Source organism: Bubalus bubalis, chromosome 11 (assembly GCF_019923935.1).
Source record: "Bubalus bubalis isolate 160015118507 breed Murrah chromosome 11, NDDB_SH_1, whole genome shotgun sequence".
NCBI lineage: Eukaryota > Metazoa > Chordata > Mammalia > Artiodactyla > Bovidae > Bubalus > Bubalus bubalis.
Genome location: NC_059167.1, coordinates 56,572,662 through 56,587,480, shown reverse-complemented (window position 1 = coordinate 56,587,480; position 14,819 = coordinate 56,572,662). Strand labels below are relative to the sequence as shown.

General features: G+C 47.8%; 1 protein-coding gene across 3 annotated transcripts in view; it reads left to right on the top strand.

Moving 5' to 3' along the window:
• CA12 (carbonic anhydrase 12) overlaps positions 1-14,819 on the top strand; it is a 60,356-nt gene that overhangs the window by 39,860 nt on the left and 5,677 nt on the right. For 2 of the 3 annotated variants that reach the window (XM_006079943.4, XM_006079941.4), the window contains exons 3-8: positions 1,456-1,635; positions 2,522-2,664; positions 7,150-7,245; positions 8,086-8,149; positions 8,383-8,540; positions 10,009-10,135. In XM_006079943.4, coding sequence (XP_006080005.1) covers positions 1,456-1,635; positions 2,522-2,664; positions 7,150-7,245; positions 8,086-8,149; positions 8,383-8,540; positions 10,009-10,135 — 768 coding nt within the window. Of the gene's footprint in view, positions 1-1,455; positions 1,636-2,521; positions 2,665-7,149; positions 7,246-8,085; positions 8,150-8,382; positions 8,541-10,008; positions 10,136-11,376; positions 11,505-14,819 lie in introns of those variants that run through there. The other variant, XM_025295731.3, reaches the window with a different exon arrangement.

The following is a 14,819-nucleotide window of genomic DNA, read 5'->3' as shown; positions in this document are numbered from 1 at the left end:
GACTGGATTGTTTATTTTCATTTCCAGGGGAAGGACTATTACCTGGTAGTTAGCAAGAAGCCTGAGCCCTGGAGGGTTTCTTTGTTAAGTCTGTTCCTCCTCACTGCTAGTTTGTCAATTAGATTGTAATAATTAGTTTTTAATAGTGTCATTCTTTTCCCCAGTATAAACACTGCATTTAGTTCTGTAATTTGGGCGATAATTACTTGCTATCTTTCAACTTTCCCTATCAGGTTGCAGGGTTTTTACTTACTCTATACGTGGGTATTCAGAGTCAATGTCCTCAAGGGTTTCCTATCAGGAAGATCATAGTCTAGATTACCAGCCTCAAAGACCTACCTGGAGTTATAGTCAGACACCAATTTTTCCAACGTGGGACATTCCAGTGGATTAAATAAATTCTTCCCTGCTAGAAGAGGCAAGGGGACCAGGGCAAGAGGGGTAGGGGAGTAAGGGGTACAAATTATTAGGTATAATAAGACAAGTTACAAAGATATTGTACAACAAGGGGACTATAGCCTATATTTTATAACAATTTTAAATGGAGTATAACCTTTAAAAATTGTGAATCACTATATTGTATACCTGTAACATATAATATTGTACAATAACTATACATCAAACCAGTTAATTCTAAAGGAAATCAACCCTGAATATTCACTGGAAGGACTGATGCTAAAGCTCCAATACTTTGGCCACCTGAGTTGACAAAGAGACAACTCAATGGAAAAGACCCTGATTCTGGGAAAGATTGAAGGCAGGAGTAGAAGGGGGTGACAGAGGATAAGATAGTTGGATGGCATCATCAACTCAGTGGACATGAGTTTTAGCAAACTCTGGGAGATAGTGAAGGACAGGGAAGCGGGGCTACAGTTCTTGGGGTCGCAAAGAGTTGGACACGACTGTGACTGAACAATAACAACAACAAATACATCAATTTTTTAAAGTACCAAAGGGAAGAGAGCCTGAGATTTTAAACTGAACTTTAAAAAAAATAAGAAAAAAAAACTAATTTCCTTTGCTTCTAAAACACAAAAAATTAAAAAAAAAAAATTATTCCCTACTAGAATGCAAGCATGGGTGGCCCCAAGACCCAGAGTATCTCCTGCTCATAGTAGGTGTTCAATATGCAGATGCTAAATTGCGGAGAGTCACGAGGTCTTCTTGCAGAATGGATGTGCATCAGGTTGAAATACGAACAATGTACAGAATAAAGTGGAGTACCTGCCATGGGACTGCTCTGGCCCCTCTCCCCCCACATTACTTCAAAAGCAAACCGTCTGGAGACGTTTGCATGCCCTGATTCTGTAGGCTGGGATCCCCAGACCCTGAAGAGCATATCTCTGGGGATTAAGAATAGAAAAGGAATAACTGTACTGCACACAGAATTAGAAGGTGAGGAAAAAGCTCTAGTGGAAAACTGATTAAGTCACGGGCTTGAACCTCCCCTTCCAGGTCCCGACGGGGAGAAGAGCTGGTCCAAGACCTACCCTTCCTGTGGCGGCCTGCTTCAGTCCCCGATAGACCTGCACGATGACATCCTGCGGTACAACGCCAGCCTCGGGCCCCTGGCCTTCCAAGGCTACAATCAGTCTGCCAGTCCGCAATTTGTCCTCACCAACAACGGCCACTCAGGTGAGGGAGCGACGCTGGAGAACTGCAGTGGTGGCTGAGCTTCCCTTGGCTCCCTGGCCTCTTGAGTCTGCTGGGTGGGTGTTGGAGGGGGCGTTCTGATGAGGCACCCAGGAAGGAGAGCAGAGGGGAGCCCTTGAGGGATCCTTGGGCCACTTTCTAAAGGAGATGCTGCAGGCCCTGGGCTCAGGTGGTTCTGCTAGGAAAATACCTCTTAGAAGCAGCACATCTCTTGGGGTGGGATGGGTGGGTAGGGAACGGCTTGAGCCTCTTGACCTATTGATATGGTATGAGAGTGAATTCTGGGTCATCATGAATGACTCAAGGGGTCACACAGTTCACTGGGGGGCTCGCCCAGGAGTCAGACCAATCTGAGTTTGAATCCTGGCTTGACTACATATGAGTCACAAGACTCTGGATAAGAATTTTAAACTCTTGAGGTTTCATCTGGAAAATGGGCATACTGATAGCTACTGTAAAGACTAGAGATTCTGTATATTAAGATCCAGAATAGAGAGAAGCTTCATAAATAGCTATTATTATTGTTGTTGTTGTTATATAATTCTCAGCTTGGCAGATACTTCACTGTAAGTTCATGGCCAAGTGTGTAATACATGGGTATATAAACACACATCCATCTGTTGGCTAAATTAGTTCCTGCCATCATTTTCCAAGGGGAACCAAGAAGGTGCTGCCGCCACTGGAATTGCTTTAGCGGAAGGGGGACGTTCTCAGAGAAAGAGCCCAGGTTTCCGAGCCGCACCTCTCCGGTCCCCACCTCACTGCATCCCCCTGCCCCTGTCTGGGCCCTGGGCAGGGGATGCCAACCTGCTCTCAGGCAGCACCCAGCTGGCCAGGGCTCTGAAGACTGCCCCTCCTCTCCCTGCAGTGAAGGTGAAACTGCCCAAGGACATGCAGGTCCGGGGCCTGGGGGCCCGCTACAATGCCTCGCAGCTGCACCTACACTGGGGGGACAAGAACGACCCTCACGGCTCGGAGCACACTGTCGGCGGGAAGCACTTTGCTGCCGAGGTGAGTGGGGTGGCCCAACTGGCGGAGGATTCCTGGCGGTGGGTGGTCTGGCCCTCTTCCAAACTTGGCTGGTGTGCAGACAAGACCAGAGCATGGCGGGTTGTGGGGGGGGGGATGGCCTTCATGCTCTGCGCGCCCACCACAGCTCTGCCGACAGCACAGGGAGGCAGAGCCACTCCCGCCACACTGCAGCTCATCTGTGGTGGCCGCTTCCCTTCCTTTCCTGAACCTGCTGACTTTGTCTCCAAGTCTTTTACTGGGTGATGCTACTCCAGGGGCAGGGCTCCCAGGGTGCCACAGGGGGACACACATGCCCCTTTTCTAGACGTCACCCTTCTGTGCACACAGATTAAGATCCCACCAGCTTGTCTGGCTGACCCATCCCACTGCCGAGTCATACTGGGCTAAACACTCCCCCAACTTCTCAGCTTTCTTCACACATCATGCTGTTTACATGAGTCTCTCCCACCCCATCTTTCCTTTCCCTGGGCATGGGTTGTGCTTGGAGCTTGGGAACCTGGGTTCAGGGTCACTCTTTTCTACCTAGCCACATCAAGCGATGACTGGCATTATAACACACAGGGCATCGTGGCAAGCAGAGACTCACTGAGGATAGCTTGGGACATCACCAAAGTGCTGTGCTATGTTGCCTGGAGGTGATAACCCCAAATACCAAAGAAAACAGGAAGAGGAGCAAGATCTTTGCTCCTGCGCTGCAAGTGTGCAGTGGAGGGTGGGGGTGAGGGTGGGGGCGGTTGAGTGGCTCCATTTCAGAGCTCGACTGGGATTGCACGTGGGGGTGTGGTTCTGAATGTTTACAAGAAATACAAGGAGATAAATGCTACTGATCAGCCAATGGAGCCCATGATAAATAATGCCACAAGCATTCTCCTCTGTTCTTAAATGCTGAACTGCTTAAGATTTTACTCTAATTAGAGTTATAGGAGGTGGAGGGGCTGTAACTCTGGGCCAATAGGATGGCCCTACTGGAGCTGCATGTATTTTCAGACCAGGTCCCTCTCTGAACCTCCAGGACTTCATTTCTTTCAGCCTAACTGCAATGAGGAAGCCTCTATTTTCCCAAGGGGAGTAAAGGAGTTAGGGTGTAGGGTGAGAAGATTTACCCATTTAAAAATAGTCACTGTATTTTCTGCTATTAAGCCACATCATGAGACCAAGAGCTTGGTGAAGATGGACCATTAATGTCAATAATACAGAAAAAAAAAAAAAAAAAAGTGAAAGTGAAAGTGTTAGTCACTCAGTCGTGTCCCACTGTTTGCAACTCACCAGGCTCCTTCCTCTATCCATGAGATTCTCCAAGCAAGAATACTGGAGTGGATTGCCATTCCCTTCTCTAGGGGATCTTTCTGACCCAGGGATTGAAGCCAGGTGTGCTACACTGCAGGCAGATTCTTTACCACCCGAGCCACCAGGGAAGGTGACCCTAAAATGGCAGATTCTTTATGGAGGGCCCTTGAAAATGTAACAGTTTTTCTGGATTGAGTTTATATATGAAGACTCTCGTGGGAACTTCCCTGGTGGTTTAAGACTCTGAGCTTCCAATGGAGGGGGTGTGGGCTCAATCCCTGGTCGGGGAAATGTGATGCCTCATGCTGTGCAGTGTGGCTAAATATATACATAAAATAAAAATAACATTAAAAAAGATAAGCCTCTCTTAATCCTCTCCTCAGAGAACTACTTTCTGTTTGTATTAGTCTTCACCTCCTCTTGATTTCATCTGAACAAGTGAGAAAAGTGCTAAAACTGAACACAAGCTCAGCAGTCAGCAGTAAAAAGAAATAGGGATATAGGACCTTTGGGTTTTTAGCCACATAGAGTTCTGCCCCATTTCGTAAAGCAGTGCCAGGACCGGATGGTGTGGGGCAGTGCAGAGGCTACATCTTTTGGGGATAAACATGAGGAAGCAGGAGCCCCTAAGAAATCCTTCATAGGGGACCAATGAAAAGAAGAACTAATGGGATTAAAAGGCCACTTGAAAAGTGGGGAACATTGAGCTGTATTTATTAAAATATGCTTGAATTCTATTTATAATCACATATCATTGAAAAAGCAAGAAAGTTCCAGAAAAACATCTATTTCTGCTTTATTGACTATGCCAATTGACTATGCCAAAGCCTTTTTATGGATCACAATAAACTGTGGAAAATTCTGAAAGAGATGGGCCCACCAGACCACCTGACCTGCCTCTTGAGAAATCTGTATGCAGGTTAGGAAGCAGCAGTTAGAACTGGACATGAACTATAGACTGGTTCCAAATAGGAAAAGGCTGTATATTGTCACCCTGCTTATTTAACTTATATGCAGAGTACATCATGAGAAACGCTGGGCTGGAGGAAGCACAAGCTGGAATCAAGATTGCCAGGAGAAATATCAATAACTTCAGATATGCAGATAACACCACCCTTATGGCATAAAGTGAAGAAGAACTAAAGAGGCTCTTGATGAAAGAGAAAGAGGAGAGTGAAAAAGCTGGCTTAAAGCTCAACATTCAGAAAACAAAGATCATGGCATCCGGTCCCATCACTTCATGGGAAATAGATGGGGAAACAGTAGAAACAGTGGCTGACTTTATTTTCCTAGGCTCCAAAATCACTGCAGATGGTGACTGCAGCCATGAAAGGAAAAGACACTTACTCCTTGGAAGGAAAGTTATGACCAACCTAGACAGCATACTAAAAAGCAGAGACATTACTTTGCCAACAAAGGTCAGTCTAGTCAAGGCTATGTTTTTTCCAGTAGTCATGTATGGATGTGAGACTTGGACTATAAAGAAAGCTGGGCACAGAAGAATTAATGCTTTTGAACTGTGGTGTTGGAGAAGACTCTTGAGAGTCCCTTGGACTGCAAGATCCAACCAGTCCATCCTAAAGGAGATCAGTCCTGGGTGTTCACTGGAAGGACTGATGTTGAAGCTGAAGCTCCAATACTTTGGCCACCTGATGTGAAGAGCTGACTCATTGGAAAGGACCCTGATGCTGGGAAAGATTGAGGGCGGGAGGAGAAGGGAATGACAGAGGATGAAATGGTTGGATGGCATCATCAACTCGATGGACATGGGTTTGGGTAGACTCCGGGAGTTGGTGATGGACAGGGAGGCCTGGTGTGCTGCGGTTCATGGGGTCGCAAAGAGTCAGACATGACTGAGTGACTGAACTGAACTGAAGATGGAAAAAGAGATTAATGAAGAAAAAGAAAAGAGATAAAATCTCAGTGTGGTATAGTCTCAAGAGGCAAAGAATCAACAATAATACATGTGATCATATATAGAGAGATCATCGACTAATATAGTTTTTTTGGAGGACAGGTGATGCCACCTTGAGGATTAAAATCAGGTTAAGCATTGTCAGAGAGACTTCCCTGCAGTCCAGGGGTTAAGATTTCGCTTTCCAATGCTGGAAGTGTTGGTTCCATCCTGGATGGGAAGCTAAAATCCCACATGACTCGTGACCAGAAAACCAGAACATAAAACAACAGAAGCAAAACTGGAACAAATTCAAGACTTAAAAAATGGTCCACATCAAAGAAAAACAAAAACCAAACCTTTTCAGAGCTTGTCATAATAATGTCTTGATGATTCCTAGACTGTTTTTTTTTTTTTAAACTTTTTTTTAGAGCATTTCAGGTTCTAGAGCATTTAGAAAAATGGAGAGGAAGTACAGAGATTTCCCATATACTCTTTGCTCCCAGCAACATGCATAACCTCCCCCATTATCAGCATCACTCATCACAGTTTACCTAGATTTTTTAACCCCCAAATTTCTCAAAAACATCTCTTTTCTTCACTTTCATCATGACAAGTCATTTCTACTTTGGGGGAAAAAAAAATGAGTTTAAAGTGGTATTTTGGAGTCGACACTCATGGAGTAACATTTCTGTTGCTTGGTCTCTTCAAATATGACTGATAAAACCTTTATAAAAGCCATGTTGTGACTGTCTCCACCTGAGAGGTCAACGCATGTCCTGCTCTAGCTACAGATACAATGAACTTACAGTTGGAGGTTTACTGTCTCAGCCTTCAGTTCCAAGTACAGAGTGGCCAGGCTGAGGTCGGGCGAATCACGTGGGACCATTTTGCCCCAGGTTCCAGAAAAAGTAGGAAAAATGACAAGGGAGAAGTGCTCCAAAGTATCCAGGTGTTTTCAAGTATACCAGGCGGCTGGTATAAAAGCCCATTTGTTCATTTATTCAGTATCTGTTGTGCACCTAGTATGTTTCAGGCACTAAATTAGACACTGGCATACAATGAGTGAACAGGATGGACAGACTGCCCTGGTGGAGTGTGTAGTCTAGAGAATGGAGAGAAAAGAGAAAGCTGGAGTGGCCATGAGGTGAGGGTCTGAGAGGCCTGATCTAGCTGGAGGTGGAGGTCCCTCCTATTGGATCCCAGTCTCCTGTAAAAGTGAAAGGTTCCCACGAGTCACTCTCCCTGATGGACAGCAGCTCATCTCATCTCTCCCACTGCAGCTGCATATTGTCTATTACAACTCGGACCGGTACCCCAATGACAGCGTCGCCAAGGACAAGCCAGAAGGCCTTGCGGTCGTAGCTGTTCTCATAGAGGTAAGAGATGTTGAGAAGGACTTTATGTGAGATGTGAAATCAGGAGGATGTCAGACTCAGCATTTGGTTCCACGCACACCTGCCCCATTTCGGCTGTGTCTTGACTCTAGAGCAGGGGGTATTCTCCCATAGGGTTTTCTCTCTTGGCCTAGAGGCAGCACTTTCTGTGGCTGGACAGCAGAAAGGGGCATGTCGTAGGTGATACTGGAAAATTCAGTCCTAATCCCCAGCCCTCCTGTACAAAATGGAATTGCCTGGCTACACAGACCTGTGGGGGTAGGGGACTCATTCACTGCTGCCGCATCCAGATGCCTGAACCCCTGATACAGTTCCCAGTATCCAAGCTCCATCTTTTATCTGGGCCCTAGAATAAGTTCTTTTCTGAATCCCAGAAAATGGGACTACCTCCTGATTTGCTTGCATTGTTTCCCCCAGTGAGACAGCACATATGTCGTTTCTCCACATGCTTACTTGCCTGACTTGGCTGGCATTCACTCAAGCTCCCTTAAGTCCTGATTAGAGAAAATGTGATTTGTGGCCTTCAAGGTCACAGACAGAGAATCAGGAGCACAAGCTATAACCCTTGCCCTGGGATAATCAACCCTTAGTGTCTTGAGCTGGGAACAGGATGTCCGGAGATGTAAGAGGGCAGGACCATCACACCAACCCCCTAATGGCCTAGTGAAGCATCATGGCTGTCCTGGTAAAGTGTATCCTTCAGGGAGGATCTCAGCAGTGGTGATCATACACCCCCAGGAGAGCTCTTCCATTCACAACTGTCAAGCCAGGCTCAGCCTACTGAATTCTGTCTCTGTTCAACTTGCCCCATCTCTGTGGCAGGTGGGCTCCTCCAATCCAGCATATGACAAGATCTTCGATCACCTTAAAGATGTAAAGTACAAAGGTGAGGATTGTTTACTAACCTTATTGCTTACTCACCCTCTGCTGGAGAACAGCATATTTGCTCTTGGGTGACCTGAAAAAGAATGCAGGCAGGGGACAGGTACTGTCTGTGACCAGGTCCTGGAACCAGGTGGCTCAGAATGGGGCTAGTTCACGTTCCTAGGCTGTTATAGGCTCAGCTGTACTTCTGCCTTGGGGAGGAAGGTGACCTCATACCCCAACATGTCTCTCCAGGCCAAGAAGCGTTCATTCCGGGTTTCAGCATAGAAGAGCTGCTGCCAGAGAGACCTGAAGAGTACTACCGCTACAGGGGATCCCTGACTACACCTCCCTGCTACCCCACTGTGCTCTGGACGGTGTTCCGGAACCCTGTGCAAATTTCCCAGGAGCAGGTAACTGTTGTGCTCTTCCTTGTCATAGACCACGTGGTACCTCGGACCCTGCACCGCCTGTATCATAATCGACGGCCTGACTACCTCACTCAGAGTTTCATTGGTAGCTATTCAAAACCTCTCCAGATACCACAGGCGCCTGAAAGTGCTTTGGAAATCACAGGCTGGACTTCAAAAGTGGAGCTGTCAAGTCAAGTGGGGAGAATGAATCTATCTCTGCAGTTCTTTAAATATGAGTTGTTAGGCTGTGTTTCCTAACCTGTCCCCCAGTGGAGAGTTTCACCTCCCAGGCAGGAAAGCGCATGGCTCCTTACCTGGGGTAGAATAGACAGGATCAGGCTAGACGATTTAACAAACCCAGGGGGTGGGGAGTGCAGCGATAAGGAAGTGAGGGTCTCTGCCTTCAAGAAGCTCACGCAAGCGTGTGCCTGGTGAGTCACGTCTGACTCTCTGTGACCCCATGGACTGTAGCCCAACCAGGCTCCTCTGTCCACGGGATTCGCCAGACAAGAATACTGGAGTGGGTTGCCATTTCCTCCTCCAGGGGATCTCCCTGACACAGGGATCAAACCCACATTGCTTATGTCTCCTTCATTGGCAGGCGGGTTCTTTACCACTGGTGCCACCTGGGAAACCCTCAAGAAGCTTAGGCTAGTGCAAAACTGGGGAATGGAATCCATAGCAATCATCTCTAACCCTCTCATTTCTTAGGTGATGAAAGTGAGGGTTAGAGAGTCAAGGAGACTTTGGGGTCACCAGCAAAGGCCCAAGGTGGAGCTGAGTTCCAAGTCACTGCTCGTGTCTGCTCCACAGCTCAAATTCGTCAGGAGGAAGCATCGTTGCCCAGGAGGCAGATCTGCCTGCTGGCTCACGGCCCCACCCATGAGTCCAGCGCAGCTCTCATTGCTGCTCCTCCCTTTTTGTGGGGTACCTGAGTAACCTCGATGAATGACAGCAAATAGGCAAACAGGAATGAAGACATGATGAATCAAGAGATGAAATGATTGGGGAGGCAGTAATGTTCTAACCCAGAAACTGCCTTGGAAACAGTTATGTAATCTATGTGTGTGCATGAAAATACCATGAAACTAGTGGATGACCTGTGAGGTTCTTGCCTGCCTTTTTCTGTTCCTTTTGATGGGACCATCAGGCCCCTCTAATTAGACTGGGCTCTGAATGAGGCTCAGGAGAGGAATGCAGTCTCTTTGGGAGGTGGGGGAGCCCCTTGACACCCCAGGTTTCGCTCCCTGCAGGGCAGATTGCACGTGCAATCAGGAGCTGACAGTACACACCCTCCCAGTGGCCCCGGGAAGTGGGAAGACACGCGGGCCAGCACTCAGACACCCGCAGGGGAGGGGCAGCTTTCAGCTCTCCCACCACCTTCTCAGGGGTCTCCCGCCAGGCCTCAGAGGTCAGGCAAGGGGGCATCCCTCTGCCTTCAGGGGGTGCTTCTGCTTTTTCCCTACAGCTGATGAAGTTGGAGACAGATCTGTACTGCACGCACATGGATGACCCATCCCCCAGAGAGATGGTCAACAACTTTCGGCGGGTCCAGAAGTTTGACGAGAGGCTGGTGTATGTCTCCTTCCAACAAGGTAAGGAGGTGTGGCGTGTGGGCAGTGTGGTGCCACGATGTCTGTTCCGTATGAAGTCAGGTGCCCTGGCCTTGGGCATTGTCACTCATGCCCTTAGGAGGTGGGTTAAGAGCACTCTGGCTGCCAAAGGAGCCAGGTATGTGAGGAGCTACTGAGTGTGGGTTTACTGAGGTCTCCCTTCACTGACCTTGACTCTCTTGAGCCTTTGAAGAGAAGCACAAGCCAGGGACTCCAGGCACATGGAGCAGAATCCTCATTAAGTCTAGGTGTCTCCCACAGATGGAGGAGAGAGAGATATGCGAGTAGGACCCTTTTCTGAGATCAAACACTGAACTTCTTACAGGCATTCTTGGCATCAAGGCCCATCTTTAGCCTTGCCAGGTGATTCGGGGCACTAGCACCACCAAGGTCCAGAGTTTTCCTTTCAGAAAATGGACATAACCCATGTCTGAGCACAAGCAGCTCATGGTCTAATGTCGCAGGGCCTGTTAGACAAGAAAGCATCTTCAGAACCGCCTTTTGTCTCATCTCCCTGAAGCTTGCACAGGCACCAAGAATCTATACTGAATGAGACATAATAGTTTGGTTTCTTCCTGAGCTGCAGAAGCTCAGTTCTTCCCTCTAAATCTGTAACCATAACTCCCCAGATGGACATTTAACATCTTGTATCTACATGAAGATGGCTGGGGGCCCCAGGAAGGGGGCAAGAGGCCCACACTCTTCAAATCTCCAAGTTCACTTTCTCACTGTAGACTCTTGAGCTACCCCCAACTTGGGACTCTTGAGTGGTCAGGAGAGGGGTCGTTCCATTGAAGTTCCACTTTATAACAGTCTCTTTTCCTATTCTAAATGAAGTGGGTAGTAGTCAACGGTTACACGGAAATACTTCAATTCTTAAATAAAATAAAACTCTTCCTAGAGACAAGGGACTCTGCCAACATAGAACAGGTAGAATTTTGCTTGTGATTCAAGGATAACAGTCAGTTCTGTTCTTTTGCACTAAGTCTCTACAAGTCACAGAGGACAGGGTGACAGGAACATCCTCCCCACCCCCACCTCCCAGTTAGGAGACTCAGGTTCAAGGTCATACCTTGTTTCCTCCTGGCTGTATGATGTGGGAAAATAATGTCCCTTCTTTGGCCTTGGTTCCCTCAGCTATAAAGTTGTGAGCTAACATCCTTTCCATGCTAACATGTTCTAAGTGGATACTAACAACTGCCCATCCTGACTTTACGTTGCAGGGACAGTGTGTGAGGGCAGTTACAGAGGATCAGAAGAAACCGTGCAGGAACTTGACATCCGAAAGTAACCCCCACGTGTACAATGAACATGGGGATAATTAGCCATCTTCTTAGACCGGCTCAGGTCTAAGCTGGCGCCTGTAGAGGGGGAAGTGCAATCAGGCTGGTGGCAGAGCGCTTCAGTAGACCTTCCCAGGCAGGCTGGGGGAGCTTGAGGGGCCTTGAAGCAGACAGGCTCCAGCTTAGGACACTGGAGATCACAGCCCAAATGCAGCTTTGCCACCAGCTGTCCTGCAGAGCTCACCTGGAGCTATTGTTCCCAGAAGCAGGGCTGGGCTCGCTCCTTGGAGTGAGAATCCATGGCTGTCCAAGGCAAACCTGTTCATTTGGAGGCTGATTATAGAAACTTGGCTAGAATTCTCCCCTCCCTCTCAAGTCCCAAAGACTCGGGCAGCTAATGGGGTTGTTTCCCCAAGAAGCAAGGCCGAGTCAGCCCCAAAGAATGAAGAACCAAACCTCATCCTCCCAGGGGCACATGCCATTCACAAGAGCCTCCTCACACCAATGTGGAGCAGCTCAAAGACTGTAACGTGCCCTTCGGGTTGATGGGGTGAGCTTGTCTGTCAGCAGGAACCTTGAGTAATTTGGACTCAAATTGTCTGCACGCTCTTTCACTGGGACATGTCTATAATTAGGGGCTGGTTTAATTCAGGGTCTTCTCTGAAAGTTAACAGGCACTATGCGATTGGACAATGAAAACTCTGGAGTTTTCTGCCAGGAGAAAAGTAATGTGAAGAAAATCCTTTAATAAACAAAGTCCATGAACTTTGAGAGGGGGGATCTAGGGTTTAACCAAACTGGAACAACTGGGACTGAATCACTTAACTGGGCCCTACTTTTTCCTTAACCATGCTTGAAAAGGAACACAGAACTTGGTTTCTGTCCTTAAGAGGTACAGAGTCTCTGACAGCCCTCGGGTAGGGTTTCTTGGTCTTGGTATGTCAATACTGACTTTTGGAGCTGGATAATCTTGTTGTGGCGGCTGTCCTATGCGCTGTAGGATGTTGCGCAGCGTCCTTGACCTCTACCCATTAGATACCAGCAGCATGTCCACCTGGGACAGCCAAAATGTCTCTAGACATTGTCAAGTGTCTCTGGGGAGGAGGGGCAAAGTTGCCCCTGATTGAGAACCACTGCCCCAGGCATTTGTACAATGACTTTCCCAGGCCCAAGACTTTTCCCCACTCAGATCACAGAATTCTAGGGTTTTATATCACATGCCCTGGTCTTCATTCTATTCTAACCCTGTTTCCCATCTTGCTTTAAAATTTGAGTGTAATTGGGTAGGTCCAAGGCTAAGAGATATAGATAAGATAGAACTATTCACCTTCAAGGAAGCAAACAAATCTCTCCAGCAGGGGTCCAGATGCCTCTGAGGCAGCAGCCTGAATCCCCTCATTATCCTGCTCCGTCCCTTCTTTCTGTATTTTTTTCTCTCATGTATGTTGTTTCTTCCTGTCTTTGGTTAAAATGCCCACTTTTTTGGAGAGAAGCGAAAGTTGTGCCAGGGCATTTTTTTTCAGCTCTTAAAAAAAATTGCCTCTTCCAAGTGGCACAAATGAAGTCTTGAGCTGAGGCGGGGCAACAAGACTCAAGTCCTCAAGGTGGGGTCTTGGAGAAAACCCATCCTGAGAGCATCCAGATCTCACAGGAGTCAGATGCCTGATGTGAGGGAGGAGAAAGATGGCAGAGGCAGAGTTATACAGCCCAGGGGCCCAAGTCTTAGTTCTGAGAAACTTCTCAGCTGAAGACATCAACCCTGGGCCCATAGGGTAGTAAAGCCAGATCGATTAAACCCAAATACTGATGTTATCAGGCTCTGTTCTCAACATGTCAGGGCAAGGGAAACTCAAAGGGCAAGAGGGAGCCAAAAAGTTTCTATAATCATGTCTTTAGTGGGTTTGAGCTGAGCTAGTGCATGTCCCATACCTCGCAGCCCAGAGCCAACTGAGGTGACCCTTAGACAATACAGCCGGCCGGTCGAGGGGTAGGGCTTTCACGCTCAACCACACTGTGGAGTAGCATGGTTAGAATCTGCTTTATCCTCAGGGACCTGGGTAGTTTCACAAAATGTTTTAAAGAGAGAGAGTGAAAAAAAAAATCTTACAAAGCTAAGATGGCTAATTATCTAATTTTTTGAGACCAGAATGTATGCTTTGTGGTTATCGACCTTTTGTCTCTAAAAGTTCTTATTTATAAATAAACTCTATTAGATGAAAAACTATCAATTCTTCCCAGTAACCAAATGAAAGACCAGAAGAGTTCCTACCTACGAATCCCCCTCCACACATACAGCATCTGAATAGTCAGGAATAATCATCAAATGTGCTGAGAAACGGAGTCCTAGTCACACCTAATGCAGTTCATCACGCCATGCGATACTGAGTATGCCCCACATTAGCCCCATGTTTCTCTTCCACGGTGGAGAAGAGAACACCTTGCCAGCGATGTTCTCTTCACTGCCAACAAGCCTCTGGACCAGACAGGAGGAAAAGGGGTCAGGCAGAAACCTGGGACCACCATTCATGGTCCAGCACCAGCTGAGCCTTCCAGGGTGTCTCCCCTGCCTCCCCCATCCTGCCCTGGGGGGTTTTCTGCAACACAGCTGGTGCTTCGCGCGTGCACGCTACAGACGTTTTCACACACGGGGCCCTCAGTCTGGGATGCCCTGCACCTCTCCCACCTGGAAAATTCTGTCAGGACCCAACTCCAATCATATCCTGCCATCCTTCCCCACTCCCCTGAGGGTGACCTACAGTCTCCTGCTCCTGCGTGGCCAGAACACAGTTATAGCTCTCAATACCTCTGTCACAGTTCTTAGCATAACACAGAGTAATGATCTATTATCATGTACAAAAAAAAAAAAATCTATATTATCCATAGACTAGAAGCCCCTAGAGCAGGGACGATGGGCGTCTTGCACGCTTTCTGTGCCTGGTGCTCATGGCAAGTTTGAAAGGATAGAGCCGACTCAGCTCCCTTCCCCTCCCCCACCAGTATCTTCTCCGAAGAACCATCTGAACAGAAGCCTGATTGGCTGTCAAGTTTTAGTTTTAGGAAGTCTTATTTTGCTTTGCTGTCAATTTGCCAACAGCATTGAAATCAATCTGCTTGTTGAGGAACACGTAAAGATCAGAATGTAGCTGTCAAGTGTCAGAGGCCTGGGGGGAGTTGCTGACAGATGCTTTCTGGCCTTCTGTCCTCCTCTGACCTGACGGGGATGAGAGGTCCCAGCACTAGTCAATCCTGTGGCCCAGACAGCCTGACCCACCACAGGGGGCAGAGAGCACAAAGCGCCTGGTGCTGCGTCATAACCCGTGGCCATTGTGCCAGGGTTTAGGCCCCTCAGAGCAACATGGCTCTCTCTTCTGGGCCGGCATTCC